Source organism: Perognathus longimembris, chromosome 8, assembly GCF_023159225.1.
Source record: "Perognathus longimembris pacificus isolate PPM17 chromosome 8, ASM2315922v1, whole genome shotgun sequence".
Lineage (NCBI taxonomy): Eukaryota > Metazoa > Chordata > Mammalia > Rodentia > Heteromyidae > Perognathus > Perognathus longimembris.
The window spans coordinates 2,380,271-2,398,334 of NC_063168.1; the positions used below are offsets into that span (position 1 = coordinate 2,380,271).

At 49.1% G+C, this 18,064-nt stretch overlaps 1 protein-coding gene across 1 annotated transcript in view; it reads left to right on the forward strand.

The window, feature by feature from the left end:
• Acoxl (acyl-CoA oxidase like) overlaps nt 1–18,064 on the forward strand; it is a 241,958-nt gene that overhangs the window by 223,337 nt on the left and 557 nt on the right. The window contains 1 exon segment of the mRNA XM_048353507.1: nt 4,882–4,983. Coding sequence (XP_048209464.1) covers nt 4,882–4,983 — 102 coding nt within the window.

The following is an 18,064-nucleotide window of genomic DNA, read 5'->3' on the forward strand; positions in this document are numbered from 1 at the left end:
CGGGATCCAGGCTGCCTGCGTCCATCCATCGCGGGCAGGCCCCCTTGCTGCCGTCGCTGTCCCCGAGGGCTCAGGCTCCTGGGAATCCAGGCTCGCTGAGCTCGTGAGCTCTACAGATGCCCTCGGAGCGCCGACTCCGCGCCAGGCACAGCGAGGACACGGCTCCTGCTGGTGTGACCGCGTTACCGTCCAGGAGCACGTCCTCCGTCAGCGCGTGGCAGAGGGAGAACGCGGGATGGGAGGCAGCGGCTCGCCATGGCGGGAGCGGGGGGAGGCCCCTGCACAGCCCCTCGGAGAGCCGAGCCGGGTCAGCGGAGGGGGGGAGGAGGGGGAGAGGAGGGCCGGACGGGGTGATGGGGAAACCCGGCCCACAGTCACACACTGCGTTAATAACAAGGACACCTTGTAGCAGGTGCTCTGTCATTTCGCAGACTCACAGAAAGCTCAGCCCCAAAGGTAGGTGAGAGAGTGAGTCACTCTACACAGACGGAAGCGGTCCAGATGCCCAGGGAACGGGGCAGGTGGGCTGGCTGCTGCTGCTGCTACAGCAACCTGGTCTAAAACAATGGAGCGTGGTATAGTGACAAAGTCATTCATTATTACCAGGGATTATGCACGGTACACGTGCATATACACCGAACACTGTGCACATACACACACAGTACACGTGCATGATATACATCACGCAGTGCTACGCTTTCCTACAACTGGACTCTTTGGCTCCTTTGTGACTTTGTGGGCCAGGCTGGTGCTCATCTGTCTGCGGGATCAGTTGTCTAGTATATGCTAATTAGCAGCACACACACACACACACACACACACACACACACACACACTCAAGCACACCCTCCCTTCTGTGGCTGAGCCCAGAAGTTCATAAACAACGGCAGGGCTGCTTTCCCCAGCCCGGCCTCTCCCTGACCTCCCCGCAGTGTCTGGCTCCCCGGGGCCCCTTTCCTCCTCATCCAGCTAGAAAAGGTGTTGAGTTCTCCTGCTCTGCTACTCCAGAGACAAACATCTCCAGGATCAAAAGGGAAACGTTACACAGCGGCATCCTGGCTGTAGTTTGAGTTCTGATCTGCTTCCCCAGTCTGCTTGCCCTACGTGGGGGTTTGTTTGTTGAGTCCTCAGGCCCTGGCCGGCTACATCCAGTGACAGCCGTGATCTTGTCTACTACGTGTTGCCTGAAACCTGAATCTTCAAACTATATCTTTAGAGTTGTCTTATTTATGAAATTCTGAAAACCAGAGGTCCTGTGGCACGCGCGGTAGATAAGACTTGACGAGCTTGTCAATGATACAACATGACAGGCGACTGAATCAAAACATTTGGAAGGGTTCAAGGTAGATCATTCCAAAATGGTGACTTTTAAATGAATGAATTAACAAGCATGCCTTAGAGATGAACATGTATATGCCTGGATTGGTTGAAGACAGGGTGCTTAGTTGGGAATGTCAGCTGATGAAATGTTTGATACAAGCTAAATGCTCATGGTATTCTTTTTACTCATTTGCTTAAAAACGTTATATGATTGCTATACAAGAAAATTCTGCCTATACTTTGTTTATAAAAGTATAGAGTCTTGCTGGGTTGAGTATCTCAGGCCTGTAGTCCTAGCTACTCAGGAGGCTGAGATCTGAGGATCGTGTTTCCAAGCCAGCCTGGGCAGAAAAGTCTGTGAGACTCCTATCTCCAGTTAACCACCAAAAAACCAGAAGTGGAATTGTGGTCCAAGTGGCAGAGCACTAGTCTTGAGCAAAAAATCTCTGAGACAGTGCCCAGGCCCTGCGTTCAAGCCCCAGGACAACGACAAGGGGAAAAAAATAAGAGCATAGCTACTTGGCAGGCTGACATGGGGAAGATCCCAGCTCCAGGCCAGCCTGCCTGGGCAGACAAGTGCACAAAACTCCATCTTCACAGAAGAATCTGGGCATGGTGACACACCGCTGTCATCCCAGGGAATGGGGTGGCCGGAAGCACCCGATGGGCAGATTGTGGCCTGGACGCGTGCCTGGATAAAAAAATGACACCGTATTTCCAAAATAACCAGTGCAGCGGGCGCTGTGGCTTAGCAATAGAGCGCCTTCCTCCCAAGCAAGCGTCGGTGCCTGGATCCAAACCCTCGGACCACCCAGAAAGAAAGAACACGCCGAGGACCGGGCGAAGGGCTGAAGGGCTGCGTGTGACGGATCGAGGCTTGGGACTCAGGAGGACGACCGTCCATCTCCTCCCCAGCGCGCGTCCCCCTCCCCACCCAGCCAGGTGCCACGAAGTTGACTCTGCATTAGAAGAAGCTCAGTCTCTGTTCTGTGGCGTTCGCGAAGTACCCGAGACTGGATACTTCATCCATGCTGAGAGTGGGTTGGGCTCACGCGGTCCTGGAAGCTGGGGAGTTCCCGGCAGGGCGCTCAGCGGGCGAGGTCTGTGGAATCCTAGCCCAGCAGAGAGCAGCACCCGGCCAGGCCGCGCCAGCGCGCCTGACAGCGCGGCCTCCCTCCTAGAATCGCTACCGTGTGGGCGCGGCCTCCGGCCCCGACCGCCTGCCCAAGGCCTCGCCTCCCAACACCACTAACATCAGCAGGGAGGCTTCCGTCTCTAACACATCAGCTCTTGAGGGACACGTTCAAATCACGGCGTGAGTTGCGTCCAATCATCGCCGAGATCGGGAAGGAGGAAGGGGGGAGTTGGGATCTGCCTCCCGTGGCCTCCGGGCGGGGTCGCCTGGAGGTTCTGTTCCTTGACTGGTGTCCTAGCTCCTCTTGCAGTGTCTCTGAGTGTACTGCTCTCCTTCCCGCATGCCACGGCCCGTCTACCTCCCCCCCCCCCCCCCCGCCTTACCATGCTAGCAGCTCTGGGGCGCCATGGCCCCCCTTCCCCCGCCCCCCCCCACCTTACCATGCTAGCAGCTCTGGGGCGCCACTCTGACAGGCGGCACTGTCTCTTGCGGTTTCCCTACATCTTGCCCACACCTTGAATATATATATATATTTTTTTACATTATCAACTTCCTCTTGAACTGTCCTAATGAGAATGGCCAGCAGTGTCTTGGCGGACCCTAGTGGAGGCAGGATTCGGCATTGTGTGTGAGAACTAGATGGCTTCTAAGAGTGCTTGTACTTCTACACTCCAGATTTCTTGTCGCTGACTTTGCTGTTTGTATTTCTGCAAGTGATAAGGAATAACTGACTTTCTGCACTTAACAAATACTTCTTTGGGAGTGTATTTGAAGTTCACCTAGAGACCTGTGATTTGGTTTAGCCACATAAGGTACATGATTTATCACTGTATAAGGATTTATATTTTCAGGATGTATTACACTATTTTTTTTCTGTTACTCTTAAGGGTAAGTGAATACCTCATGAGAGAGCATATGAAAGGAAACATACTACCCAAGCAATTATACCATAGCCTTTGGCAAGTTCATATCATACATCAGGTGTTAAGCCATACTTTCTGGAAAGAAAGAATACATGAAACTCTTTGTAATAATGCTGCTATGTCCAAGAATGTCCCTTGATCTCAGGAAAGGAAAGAAGAGACGGCACTGTCTGCATGCACACCTGCGAACTTCATAACTATCGAGTGTGGCGGTCCCTAAGTGACACACCATCTTCTGAAAGGAAGACCAACTCCATTTGCCTCTGAATGAGAAGGGTTATTGTTGTCATGTGGTTTGACAATGAGATTAGCTTCTAAGGAAGTCGCATAGATTCTGGGTTGGTGGGAGAGCCATGTCTTGATTTCAAGAGTAGCCTGTGTACCTAGGGAAGGTGTCCTGGTCCATTTCCAGAGATACACAGTGCGGTGTTCACGGATGAAGTGTGTCCCGGTGATACAGACGGACTCAAGGAGGAGAAGAGATGGAACAAGATGGCAGCTGGCTGAGGACAGCAGCTGGAGCTGGGGATGGAGACCGGAAGGATGGTTGCACTGAGCTCACTGTTTGTAGGTGAATTGGGGTCACAGAATGGTAAAAGATACATGAATGAACGCTTAAATGGCAAGTCACTACTTGCTACAGGAAAGCTTGCTTATTGTTGCTTGGGTGAACCGTGATGTCATGCACGACCCTGTATGTAGGTTTCAGAAATGTAAGAGGAACAACGTGTTGAAACAAGATGTAAATGAGAAATGCTATTTTTGTGAAAGTTTACTCAATGGAACCAGGCTCAATGGAAACTATCAAGATGGCAATATTCAGAATGCACACTAAATATATTTTTTCATGAATTGAGAAGTAAAACAAGCTACATACATATTTTCGAAGCCATTTCGAAGCCATGAAATGGTAAGTTAAGGGAAGCGTAATACAAGGAACCTGATGATACTATTCATTTTTTTTACATATGCCTTTCAATTTTCCCACAGAATCCTTGTTCTTGGTGGTGGTGGTGGTAGGATATGTGTGTATGTGTGTGTGTGTGTGTGTGTGTGTGTGTGTGTGTAGCTTTTTTTTTTTTTTTTTTTGGTGCTGGTCATGGGGTTGGTCTCAGAGCCTGGACACTGTCCTGAGTTTCTATTGCTCACGGCTATTGCTCTACCATTTAAGCCGCAGCTCCACTTCCTAATTTTTGTAGTAGTTAATGGAGTAAGGGAGATGAAAGTCTCGGGGACTTTCTTGCCTGGGCTGGCTTCAAACCCTGATCCTCAGATCTCAACCTCCTAAGTAGAATTACAGGCCTGAGCAACCAGCACCCAGCAAGAATGCAAAAACTAAAACAAAAAAGAAACACATCCTTCACATCCAGACTACGACAATTATACATTAAAGAAGTATTTTGTGATTTTTATAAAATGCAAAATGTTGGTAGTCCTCTTTTGTCTCCTTACATTCTGCATTTGCTGATCGCTATTGGTTTCTTTCCTCTTTTCCACTCTTAGTTTTGTCTGCTGTATGGAACCCAGCTGGTGTTCCAGGAGCGAGCCTGGTATTTAGAACACAAGTACCTGAGCCCCGTGACCAGCGCAAGGATCAGGAATCAGGTATGGACCCCTGGGGCGCAGAGGAACCGTACTGTGTTATGCACCCACCTTTAGCTCTTTGCTTTCTTAGAAAATAGCCGTGTCAATCTCCTATCCCTTTCCCTTGTGGACTTCATGCCTCTGGAACTTCACACGATCACCGTCGGGCAGGATTGTGCTATTCTTCAGAGCTAAGTGACAAGGAGTGATTCATTGCACCTGACTCTCCTGACATGAGAAGCAGAGAGATTGTATTTTCCTTGTCTCTGGCGGCGGGGGGGGGGGGGGGGTCGGGGGGAGAAGGGGGGAGTATTAATGATTTTTATCTTTCAACTCTTCCCAAAACTTTATCACTCATCCCCCCAATGCAGAAGGGGGCCCTGCTCTCCGCGTGTGTCACAGTAACCACAGAATTCAATAGTTGTCAAGCACTTGGAAATGGAGGCAGGTCCGTGGCTGGCCTCCAGGTGCAAACCTGAAGAAGCAGGGCAGGGCGCTGCGTGCCGTTGGTTAGGGGCATGGCCGTCGTTTCCGCCCGCCGCCGGCTGAAGCTCAGGCAGGAGCCAGGCACTGTCTGCACCCTCACGGGGCCCTCTTTCCGGGATAGGTAGAAGACAGAAAGCCTAGAACCCAGGGCCGCGGTACAGGTCCACGCTCCTGATCTTGGGTCAAGTTTGCTCCGGGAAAATGGCGATCTCTCCATTGTGGGCACCTGAGGGCGACTGTTCCCCCTTAGTGCTGGACGAAGCCGGAGCCCCAGAGCAGATTCCCGATGCCCGTGTCCATGCCTGTCCCCAGCCCACGCTGAGTGGGAGAGCGAGCTGTTCCTTCTGACCCATCCAGCCGGGGACCCAGCGCAGCCTGGTGCACAGGGCGCAGCCTCGGCGCTCGGTGCGTACTTTCTAGGGCTTGTATGTACAGAACAACTGCATTCTTTGTTCTTGGAAACTTCAGTGGCCGGACATTACCCTGTTTCAGACTTCATTAACCCAGACATTTGTGTTTATTTTGCCTCAGATAATTATCAGTGTTAGAGAGTCACAGCTGAGGCTCATTTTCAGGAAGAAAATAACCCAACCGTTAACAGTTGTGCACCTCCGTTAAAAAACACTTCGTTTTCCTTTAAAACAAAATTGAACTTTCTTACATTGGTATATTGTAATGAAACGAAGTATTTGGCTGTGAGTTTCTTACCTTATTTTGCGATTCTTGAAAGTCAACTTGAGTTAGACATAGAGTAGCCAGCCTCTCCTGGCCCCTGAAGCTCTGGGCATTGTGCCTAGCAAAGCGTGGGGGAGAAACAAATGGGAGGGAGTGTGGTCAGCTCACACTAAGACATTAGCACAAGAGGAAGCTTCTTAGTCTGTGTATTTTGAGAGAACCACAGCCCAGCTGTGGGTTGCAGATCAGAAAAGGACCCTATCCAATGTGGTGAAAATAATACTCAGAAAACTATTCAATCAGGTTCTGTTTCCTGCCCTGCACTCAAATAATAAAACCATGTGAGAAGTAGGTTACAGCGGACCTGGAGGGAGGGGAGAGTTGCTTACTGCAAACAGCAGGGAATAGGGCCATTCATCCCCCACCTTCTCAGAGACCAAGGCAGTGTTCAAAAAAAACACAAAAACCCCAACATCTGAGCACCTGCAAGCCAGGCCCTAGGGGCTCACACCTATAATTCTTGCTACTCTGGAGGCTGGGATCTGAGGATCCCAGTTCAAAGCCAGCGTGGGTAGTAAAGTCCTTGGGACTCTTACCTTCAGTTAATCACTAAAACCAAACAAGCCAGAAGTAGAGCTATGGCTCAAGTGGCACAGTACTAGCCTTGATTGAAAAAGCTCAGGGACAGCTCCCGGGCCCTGAGTTCAAGCCCCAGGACTAGCGTGTGTGCGTGTGTGCGTGTGCACACACACACAAGCACACATCTCATTCCTGAGAAGAGAAAGTAAATGCTAACCGTAAGAACTTTTGATATTCCACCCCCCCCACACACACACACCATTTTTCATCACATTGTACCAACAGCGCTGACCTCTTGGACAGCCGCTGCGTTAGCGTTCTGCGTTCTGCCCGTGTCGTGGCTTGTCGATTGCTAGGTCTCTATTGCCCCGTAGCTCACTGGAGTTTTCCCCAGGCCTCTGAGACAGTCTGCACTTTAGTGAGCCCATAGGCGTGCAAGGGGAAGCCTAGGATCCCGGCGCGGGCTGAGTTCTGTTTGTCACCTACGCTGGTTAATAGACACGGAAGCAGGCTCAGCAGCCTCCCCTAGTCCACCGCAAGGGGCCATTTCTTTGTCCCTGTATGTGACAGAACTGCCCAAGAGCCCGCAGGAGCTGGCTGGGGACGTGCGATCTGGGCTCACTGGCTGTGTCTGCTAAAATGACCCCCAAGACGTGAGTTTCCATTTCAGGCTGGGCAACCGTGGAGGAGGAGGAGGAGGAGCCCGCCATCCTGCGGACTGGTGGACCAGTCAGGTCGTCCTGAGCGGACGTGGCCATTGTAGCAGATTGATCTGGAAGGCACAGCACAGAGTAAGAATATGCACATGCGTGGTACATGCCACGCCCCCAAACTAGCATGCTACCAAGCTCCTATCTGAATCCAGAAGACAGAGACCTACTGACTACATCTATTAACTTTACATGATTATTTATTCTTTATTATCACACTTCTCTATTCAAAACAAATCACTCCTTTATTTTGAACTGTGCCTAGACTCTATGAAGGTAGATATTTATCTGGTAGCAAAAAAACCCTTCAGAATGGAAGAAACGATATGGGGGGACAGTTGTACAAGCGTTCTAAGCTGGTGTCAGAGACGGTGTTAGGGTATTAGCTCTCCTTAAATCTTAGTTAAGGAAGAGCATGTACCCCGCACTCACACCCATAACCCAAGCGGTGCCCTGTGCTTCCTACAAATGCAACGCAGGATGCCTTTCGCTTTGCACGGAATAGTTCTTTCCAATGAGCACTCCACCTTCCCGCCCTTCCCTCCCCCCTCCCTTCCCCCCTCCCCCCCCATGAACGCCGCTCAGCAGGCGTTCAGAGTCCCCTGCACAACCCAGGGCAGCGTGGAGCCAAGGTTTAGGCAAAGCATGTTGCAAACCAACATCTCCAGGAGTAGGAAGCGAGTGGAACTTCTCAGGCCCGCAGCGTCCTGTTCCATGCCCAGATCCCCGCTTTTCTGTAGGAGGAAACTGGAGCAGGAGGTTCCCCCAGCCCGCAGGGCGCCCCAGGCTCCGCGGGGACCCTGCCGTGGGCTCCCGGCAAGCCCTGCCGGGCCCCCCCCACCAGCTCCCCCCTGCCAGCTCCCCCCCCACCCCCCGCCGGCCTGGATGGAGCTGGCTAGTACTAGAATCGTGTCACATACTGGCACTGCAAGGGAGTCACGATCTGAAATCCTCTCCTTGGAGAGCAGCCCCCAGCATTTGGTTGTACCCTCCTGTCCCTTCCACCTCGTCCTAGCACCAAGAGCAAGACAGGAAACATACCTGCCACAGATGGCTGCCGGGGAGGGGCCGCTTCCCTCCTCCCGCGCTGCCCTCCTGCCCGCCCGCCCGGCCTCCTCCGCAGCGGGGCGTGGGCTGCATCGAACCTGAACCTGCCAGTGCAGGCCGCCCCTGTAAGGGTAAGAAAACGGTAGCTAGGATGACAGACATTAGTGCCACTTCCCTTCAGTCAGAAACAGCTTTTGAGTTCCTGAGTCATTCTTCTTTTCTTTTGCCAGTCCTGGGGCTTGGACTCAGGGCCTGAGCACTGTCCCTGGCTTCTTTTTGCTCAAGGCTAGCACTCTACCACTTGAGCCACAGCGCCACTTCCGGCTTTTTCTATATATGTGGTGCTGAGGAATCGAACCCGGAGCTTCATGCATGCTAGGTGAGCACTCTACCGCTAGGCCATATTCCCAGCCCTAGAAATTGCTGTGTTTTATGAAAATAAAATGCGTTCATAGTTGTTTTTCATTTTTCGCATGGCAAGTTCCCTTTCAAGTTTGATTTATTTGTTTAATTTATTTATTTTCATTTGTGCTCATCCAAGGATTTGAACTTAAGGCCTGGGTACTGTCCCTGAGCGGTTTGTTCTCAAGGCTAGCATTCTGGCTTTCTGGGTAGTTAATTGGAGGTAAGCGCTTCATGGACTTTTCCTGCCCAGGTTGGCTTTGAACCATGGTCCTCAGATCTCAGCCTCCTGAGGAGCTAGGAGCCACCCCCAGCTAGGCTGCCTAATTTTAGAGACAAGACCGTTATGTTGATCTGCACCTCTTGCCTCCCTGGTGGGACAGGATACACTTGGTCCCTAGCAACCACAGAAAGGCAGCACGCAGGGGCGGCCTCCTTGCAAGGCATAGAGAAGGAATAGGACTTAAGAACCCACATGTGGTGGAAGACTAGGCTCTTAGTAGCTCCCTTCCCTGGACAGAGACTAGTCACATTTCAGATTGTGACTCCACCAGGAGTCAGTTTTGCTAGCTTAATTGCCTGCTGCTGCGACAATGGAAGTAAAAATGGCCAGCTCGAGCCTGAGAGATTTTTTGTGGGGCCTTTGGGAGCGCCACGTTCTATTTCTTAATCTGCGTGATGGATGAGTTTGCTTCTCTTGTGATAATTTAGCAAGCTGCTGCCCTTGTATCTCTGCATGCACATTATGTTTTAACTAAAAAAGCAGAAAAAGAAACAATAATCTTGTAGTAGTGCTTACATAACATTACTTTGTTAAAATTTTAACTTGGAACGTGGTGATTTTTTTCCCCTGGGTGAGTGAGGTTCTTCGGTTAAACATTACACTTTGAGGGATTAACAAATTGATACACGACACTGGACACTCTGTTGGAAATGAACTATACAACTTGGGGGGAAGGGGTCAGGAGGGGGAAACTGAGGAAATGAGAAGGGGAAGGAATGCTGCTTGAAAAGAAAGGCACTGCAGCCCCTTTGTACACCACCTACCCAAGACAAGTAAATTCAAAAGAAACTTTAAAAAAAGCACATTCACATGGCATTATAAGACCAACACAGGTCTATACGCCCAGTGTCTCAGTGGCCCACTGAAAATCTGTGTGTGTGCATTTGATATTAAGTTGTGGGACTCTGCTGGGCGTTGGAGATACAGCGACTGCAACTTTTCCCACCTGTAGCCTGTCCGATCATTTTCTTAGCAATACTTTCTGACACACAGTTTTTAAGTTTGACGAAATAAAAAGTTGTCCATTTTAATTTTTTGTTAGTGCCCATGCCTTTTCTCAGAAAATGTAACCTAGTCCAAGGCTGTAAAGTTATTCTCCTATGCTTCCTTCTAGAAGCTGTATGATTTTTTACTTTTAATTTTGTCCCCTCCCTCCCTCCCTCCCTCCCTCCCTCCCTCCCTCCCTCCCTCCCTCCCTCCCTCCCTCTCCACACACACACTGGGGTTTGAACTCAGAGCCTTGCTAGATAGGTGCCTCCACCACTTCTATGCCTATAGGCATCTGATACTTGGGGTTATTTTTCCGATGGGGGGGGGGTCTTGCGTTTTCACCAGCGGCGGGCCAGCCAGCGAGGGGGCCAGATAGCAATGTTGGGGAGCAGGTGGCCGAACAAAGGTGCTCATGTCAGGGGCAGGAAGAAAGGAAGGGGACAGACGTGGGCTCCCATCCCACAGTGGCTTTGAAGAGTACACCCCCAAAGACCCCACGGCCTCCCAACAATCCCACCACGTCCTCACGGCACCCCCTTTATCGAGTGGGCCTGTGGGGGCGGCTCCAGCCAGTCAGCCTCGGCCACGAAAGCTTCCCTTCCGTACACTGCTGGCCATGGGTGTGAGTACTCCCTCAGAACTTTCATCTGTGCTGATGGGGACGCTGGTCTTCGATTTTGTTTTCTTGCTATGACCTTATGTAAGAATTAGCACCGTTGCTTCATAATATGAAAAGTGTTTTTCATCCTTGGTACTTTTTTTTGAAAGAGATTTTTGGGCAAAATTGTCAGTTTCTACATAGCATTACAACGTCTGAGGCCAAAGTACTTTTTTTTTTTGGCCAGTCCTGGGGCTTGGACTCAGGGCCTGAGCACTGTCCCTGGCTTCTTCCTGCTCAAGGCTAGCACTCTGCCACTTGAGCCACAGCGCTACTTCAGGCCGTTTTCTGTATATGTGGTGCTGGGGAATTGAACCCAGGGCCTCATGTATAGGAGGCAAGCACTCTTGCCACTAGGCCATATCCCCAGCCCCTGCCAAAGTACTTTTGTTGGTTCTTTTTATATTAAAGTCTGTGGGCATTGAAATCTTGGTTTTCCTCTTAACTTTTATTTTTCAGCTTGATTTTTTTAGATCATTCCATATCATTGGATATGGAATTTTAATGTTGTCATTCTATTTTCTTGTCTTGCATCTGATAAGAATTCAGCTGTCATTCTTATCTCCTTTTCTCATGCATTAGATCAACTTCTATGACTAATATTACAAGTTCTTACACTTTTGAGATTTTACTATATATGCTTAGGTAAAACAATTAAGATATTTGTCTGCTTGGTACTCAATGCATTTCTTACATGTGCAAGGTATGATGTCAAGTTAATAATATCAAACTTCCAAATATTTTATGTTTCATTCATTTTTTACTTCTGGTAATGCAACAGCATCTATATGATTGCCAGTGTAATACAACAGGGCACTGACATTTTACATTTCCTTCTTTGTTCCATTTAGAGTCATTTCTACTGACCTATTGTGTTCATTGTCACTTGGCAATACTGATCCTGCTGTGAACGCTGCTTTATCTCATATATTCCTTTGGTTCTCATTTAGAGGTTACACTTATCTCATGAAATGCCCCATTTTAGTTCATTAGACCTATTTTTTTCTTGTAAATTCCGAGATACAGTTGTAATAGTTGTTTGAAAATCCTTGTCTGCTAATTCTAATAACAGCGTCCGGAGGTCTGCTTTTACGGACTGTGCTGTCTCTAGATTTTTGAGCCACCCCTTCCTTCTTTGCAGGGGTTTTAGAATGTGCTGCTGTACTTCAGCTCTTGTGTGTAGCGGACTCTAGTTCTTGTGCTTCTCTTTGTGTGGTCGTTAGGGTTGGGTACTTCAGCTCTTGTGTGTAATGAACTCTAGTTCTTGTGCTTCTCTTTGTGTGGTCACTAGGGTTCAGCAGGGGTTTTAGAATGTTCTGTACTTCAGCTCTTGTGTGTAATGGACTCTAGTTCTTGGGCTTCTCTTTGTGTGGTCGTTGGGGTTGGGTACTTCAGCTCTTGTGTGTAACGGACTCTAGTTCTTGTGCTTCTCTTTGTGTGGTCACTAGGGTTCAGCAGGGGTTTTAGAATGCACTGCTGTACTTCAGCTCTGTGTGTAACGGATTCTGGTTCTTGTGCTTCCCTTTGTGTGGCGGCTAGGGCTCCGCAGGCTCTGCTGGGCTCGGCCTGTCCCACCTCCACGCTGCCCTCTGGTTCTGAGGCTGGACTGTGGCGGCTTTGGGTTCAACTCCGGCATGTTTGCCGAGGTCAGACAGAACTCGGCACATTCCCTCAGTTTTCCTGCTCCCATAGCTGCTGCTTGCACGGCAAAATTCTGGATTAGGGTAACTATTGATTGGTCAGACACTTCTTTATAGGCTTCAGTTCTCGATTCCCGTCCATCTGGCCATTCTTCTCATCCCTCCAAAGCCTCCCCCTCCTCAGCAGGCTTTCGCGTTCCTCTCCCAACCTAAACCCTCATAGGCGAAGCGCCCTCACCAGTAAAGCCCTCGCTTCTCGCCAAGAGTACCTCATCAAAGCGTCCATAAAGTATAAACGGTGCTTTCCTCAGTTGTCTCAATGTATCCTTTTAATTTTGTCCTGATTCCTCTGCTTGTCGCTGTGAGGGAAGTTCTCTTGAGTCCTTACATATCCCAAACAGAAGTGGGAGCCCTTCCGAAGCGCGGTTGAGATCATTTGCTCCGTGAAGTTATGACTTCTAACATAGGCCTTCTTTAAGATGACTTCGGATGGTTAGTGCATGCAGCCAGCCCGCTTAGTTGAAGTTCTACATCCGCAGGTTCAATCAGTAGCCAATAAAAATATTCTAAGAAACAGCATGTCTGTGCTAAGTAAAGGAGTTTTTCCTCGCTATGATTCCCTAAGCACTAAAATGTAACAACTATTTGCACAGCATTTGGAGTGTATTAGGTATAGTAAGTAACTCAGATATAGTTTACAACACAGGAGAGGATGTTAGAAGCCAATACTATGCCATTTTCTATGCGGGAGTTGCACATGCACAGATTTGGGTATCTGCAGCGGGTGTCAGGGGTCTTGGAATGAATCCCTTGCAGACAGCTAAGAGATGACTTACTTAGTTCTGGAAGTTTATGGTGCTTCTGCTTTTGAAGAAAATTCTTGACTGAAAACCACTCTCTTGGGTATATACTTATCAGGCTAAAGGATCAGTTGATTAAACAGCCATATCCTTTTGTATGAAAAAGGTGTGAAACTAATATTGAAGCTTTATTATAACCACCTAATTGAATATTCTTTTCTTGTTTCATGTAAAATACACTTGTCTATAGAAAATGCTACCAAGAGCAGCGTTGTGGTTACTTTAATTCCATTGCCAAAACTTTTCTATGGTTTCCTGTATTCTAAAGGGAAAGCAATGTAGCCTTGCCTTCTTTCTCAACTTTCCTCTTATGAATCAGTGGCACCGAGAATGAGAGTCAGAAGTTCTTCTTAAGTGGTTAAAGATGGTGCCTCTGTCAGCAGTCTTGCTTTATTTAATGATGATTAAGCAGACTTCGAAAAGGAAATGGCATTGTAAAGAAATTTGTATTTACTACTAACTGGAGAACACATGATAATAAGAAAAATAGGTATGGGAGTGTACCTCAGTGGTAGAATGCTTGCCTAGCATGCATCAGGCTCTGGGTTCCATCCCTAGCATAGCAAAAAAGCAATGGTAAGCTTGTCATGCTTGTGTTCCCAGCAATTCAGAAGGCAGAAACCTGGAGAATCCAAGTTCAACTCCAGCCAGAAAAATGCAAACTGGAGGCATTGCTCAAGTGGTAGAGCACCAGCTATGACTGTAAAAGCTAAGAGCAGGAGGCCCAGAGTTTAACTCCCAGTACTAACACACATGCGGGCACACACACGCATGCACGTACACACATACACATGCACCACGCACACAGTCACACACAGTAATAACAAGAGTAGATGAAGTCCGTCTGTGCTAGCCTCGCTTCATCCTACATCTTAGAGATAAGGAAGGAATCAAGAGTCAATACTCCACTCCTTCGCTGAAATGGACATTTTCTATAATACTTAATAGTTGACTGGTGTACACATCAGCCAAAAAAATGATTGCAATAGGAAGAACGGTTTGAAGGTAAATCTGTCTCTCCTCAAATTAAACTTGCTAGTCAGGCTCAATAAAGATGATGTTGTTTGGTTTGGAGGCAAATGTTTGCACTCTAACAACTCCGATTATGTTAAATATCAAACTATGAGCTAGCCAACATAAAATATAAATTAAATAGATGCGGAGAAATTCCTAAGCTGTAGTCTTCATTATTAATTGTAACCATCGAATTTTGCTTTGTGCCAGTATAACTTGGCTTGAGAGGAAAGCACAGGGGTGCATGTATTCTTGGGATGGGGAGGTCTGGCAAGCTGAGGCTTGACCCTACTTCAAGGAACTGGCAAGTGATCAGAGAAAACAGGAATGGCCCTTGTTATCGTGTGGAGAGGAAACTAAAGAAAAGGAATCACAGAATCCAGTGTGAGATTATGTCTCAAGTGAGTGTTTATTCTTTTCATTCTGTGTGTGTGTGTGTGTGTGTGTGTGTGTGTGTGTGTGCACCAGTACTGGCTTGAACTCAGAGCCCGGGCACTGTGATTTTTCACTACCACTGGAGCCGCACCTCCACTTCGGGCTTTTTACTGGTTGATTAGAGACGAGTCTCACAGACTTTCCTGCCTGGACTGGCTTTGAACCATAATCCTCAGCTCTCACCCTCTTGAGTAGCTAGCATCACAGGCATGAGCTCCTAGCGCCAGGGTAATGCTATGTTTATCTTTATGATGACTGTCAGTCATAATAGGAACAAAGATGGCAAATGAGCTGTCGAAGACCTACCACTCTAACCTCATAGGGAATATTTCTCTGTTTGAAATGTAAGTCACTCTCAGAGAGGCAAACGAGTCCAAGGCCTTCGGCGTTCAGTGGGCCTAGAAGTCTTTGCAGGAAGGAGGAAGAGCTACAGGTTCATTACGTGATGATGGGCATGTCACTGGTGCTGATTTGACAGCCGGCATGGTGCACTTCCGGAGGGCTTTGGTTTGATGACTTGGGTGGGTCTGGAGAGCTGTGCAGAAGGCCGCTGCCACCTTCCTTGGGGAGCAGGTCTCTCCCAACCCTTCTGGTGTGCTTTAAACACCATTGTCTCTGGGTCTGTCCAGGATGGGCATATCTTCTGGAGCGGTGAAGCCTAGACCTACTGCAGGAAGGTTCCCAAACCCTCCAGCTGGCCCTTCCCCAGGGGCGGCTGACTCTGAAGCCAAGCTGCTTGGCTTCTTCCTCTAGTGGCAGCATTATCTGGGGCCCCAGGGTCCCCTTGGGAAACGTGAGCTGGCATGGACAGACAGCTGGACATTCTGGCCTAAGGCAAGAGTCCAAGGTCACTCGGTTGCTTTGCTGGTGGAGACATTTTCTCAGCACAAGACCCTGAACGCTTCAGGGACTGGACACAGTGAGGCCCCAGGGGAAGACGGAGGCAGAAGAGCTAGGCCTTAGGGCTGTAGGGGAAAAAAATCCTGCATTAAATCCCGAGATGCACAGTTACAAGACATGTGACTTCAGTTAAGACACGTGCTCCATTCTTTAAACCTTGCTCTATGTATGAACCGGAGTGATACCTGGTAGACGGGTGGTGGACGCCAGTGAGCCAGAGAATCCGAGGCCTCCTCTGCAGCCCCACACACAGCAGGTGCACAGTGGATACAACCTGGCTTAGACAGGAGTGCGGAGTGCCCCACGCTGCTTCTCGGCCTTGAGGAAGTCACTGGCGGTGCCAGCAGGCTGCCTGGTGGCTTCCTTCAGTACCTAGTTGCCTTTACCTGCCTGGCCGTCTGGGAAGGAAGGTGAAAAGAACAGACCCTGCCTTGGCGGATCAGAAGCAAAGGCTGGCATAACAACCCGGAATATGGGACTGTTGAAAAATCAAGATGGGTCAGGCGCCGGAGGCTCACGCCTGTCACCCTAGCTACTCAGGAGGCGGAGGTCTGAGGATCGCGGTTCAAAGCCAGCCTGGGCAGGAAAGTTCGTGAGACTCTTATCTACAATTAACCACCAGAAAACCAGTAGTGGTGCTGTGGCTCAAGTGGTAAAGCCTTGAGCTGAAGAGCTCTGGGACTGGGAACTGTCGCTGAGCTCAGGGACAGTGCCCAGTCCCAGAGTTCAACCCCATGACCAAAAAAGAAAAAGAAAAGAAAAAAAATCAACAAGATGGGTGCCAGTGGCTCGTGCCTATAATTCTAACTACTCAAGAAGGTGAGATGTGGGGATCTCCGTTCAAAGCCAGGCCTTTAAGACGTGACCATCTGCAACTGTGCTATATTATCTAGTCAAGTCTCTTTTGTATTAAGATCCGATCTCCAGAAGTCTTTAAGACTCCCCAACAACTTGCATGAAGTAGGAGACCTGTGTGTGCAGTGTACACCCCTAAACCCGCCAAGTCCTGCCTGGTTTCTGATGCAGTGGAGGGTTTCAGAGCATACTGTGTGAGTGGGTGCGATCATCATCATCATCATCCCGACAGGCAGAGACGGAAGCGGGTGAGCGCCCACAATGACAGCCCGGTAGCCACTGGAACAGAAATGAGGCCTGGTTCTTCTACCCCAGCCCCCCTTGTGGGGTCCTATGGCAATCTGCAAGGAATACAGGAAGTGGAAGAGGTGCGACAGTCTCCAGGAGTTTACATTAAGAAACAGGCAGAATGCTCATCACACTTAGTCTTCCCACCAATTCACTGTTCCTTTCTCGCACCAATGAAACGCCACGAGGGAAGAAACCCTCTTGTTCACCAGCCATTGGGTTTTCTTTCTTCTTTCTCTCTTTTCCATTCTTTCTTTCCTTCCTTCCTTTCTCTCTTTTTCTGGTAACTTTTCCTTATGACAGGTACTGGTAATGTGCTTATAATCACTAGCTTCTCAGGAGGTCACTATCTGGAAGACTGCAGTTCGAAGCCAACCTGGGCAGAGAAATCGGGGCGACCTCATTATACAATGACTAGCCAGAAAGCAAGTCTGGGGTCTAGTTGGAGTGATGGAGCATTAGCAGCGTGTGAGGCCCTGAGTTCAAATCCTATACCAGAAAAAAAAACCCCACAGAAGTCTGTCTCCCGTAATTTCTACTTCTGGTCCTTATTTCTGTATTTAGCACTAGACATATAAAGCCTTTTTCCCCACACTTTTCATTTGCAGTGACAAAGGTTAGTTATGCAATACAGGCCCAACGGGAAATTTATTTTGAATAATTATGTGACATTGTGTGGCAAGTTTGGAGGCTGCGTACACCATCTCATGATTTCGAACCTTGTGGTTAAAGACACTGAAAGTTGACAGATTAGTCAGGGGTTTGTCAAGAGTATTAATTATGAACTTTGAAATCTTGGTCAGTGAAAGTTCATCTGCGCATCTTGCAAATACGATCAAAGTCTTTTCGGTACTGATTTGATGATGCTTAACCACAGCGTGTGAAGAATGAGGCTTTTCATTAGAAATGACTGATGTCGCCGAGGACGGGCTGGAGGAGGATGCGGAATTGGGCTTTTATCCCTCACGCTCTTCCCTCCCCAGCCCCCCACTCCCACCCGTGTCCGTGGGGCTTCCTGGAATACTTGGGACACCATTCTGGGATTGCCGAGAAGGAAAGTGCTACCCAGAGCTGGCCAGCCAGGAGGGCCAGGAGGGGGCCAGGGGCCACGATGTGTTCAAAATCATAGGGTGCACCGCCCCCGCCCCCAAAAAAAGGGACAACACCTTTGTTCACTGTGATTTGGAGCGTGAAAGGGACTCGGTACTTGCCGAGACGTTGGGAACGCGTACGGGCTCAGTAAGGGCGGGTCGTCCCGCGGCCAGGGCTCGGGTCCGGAT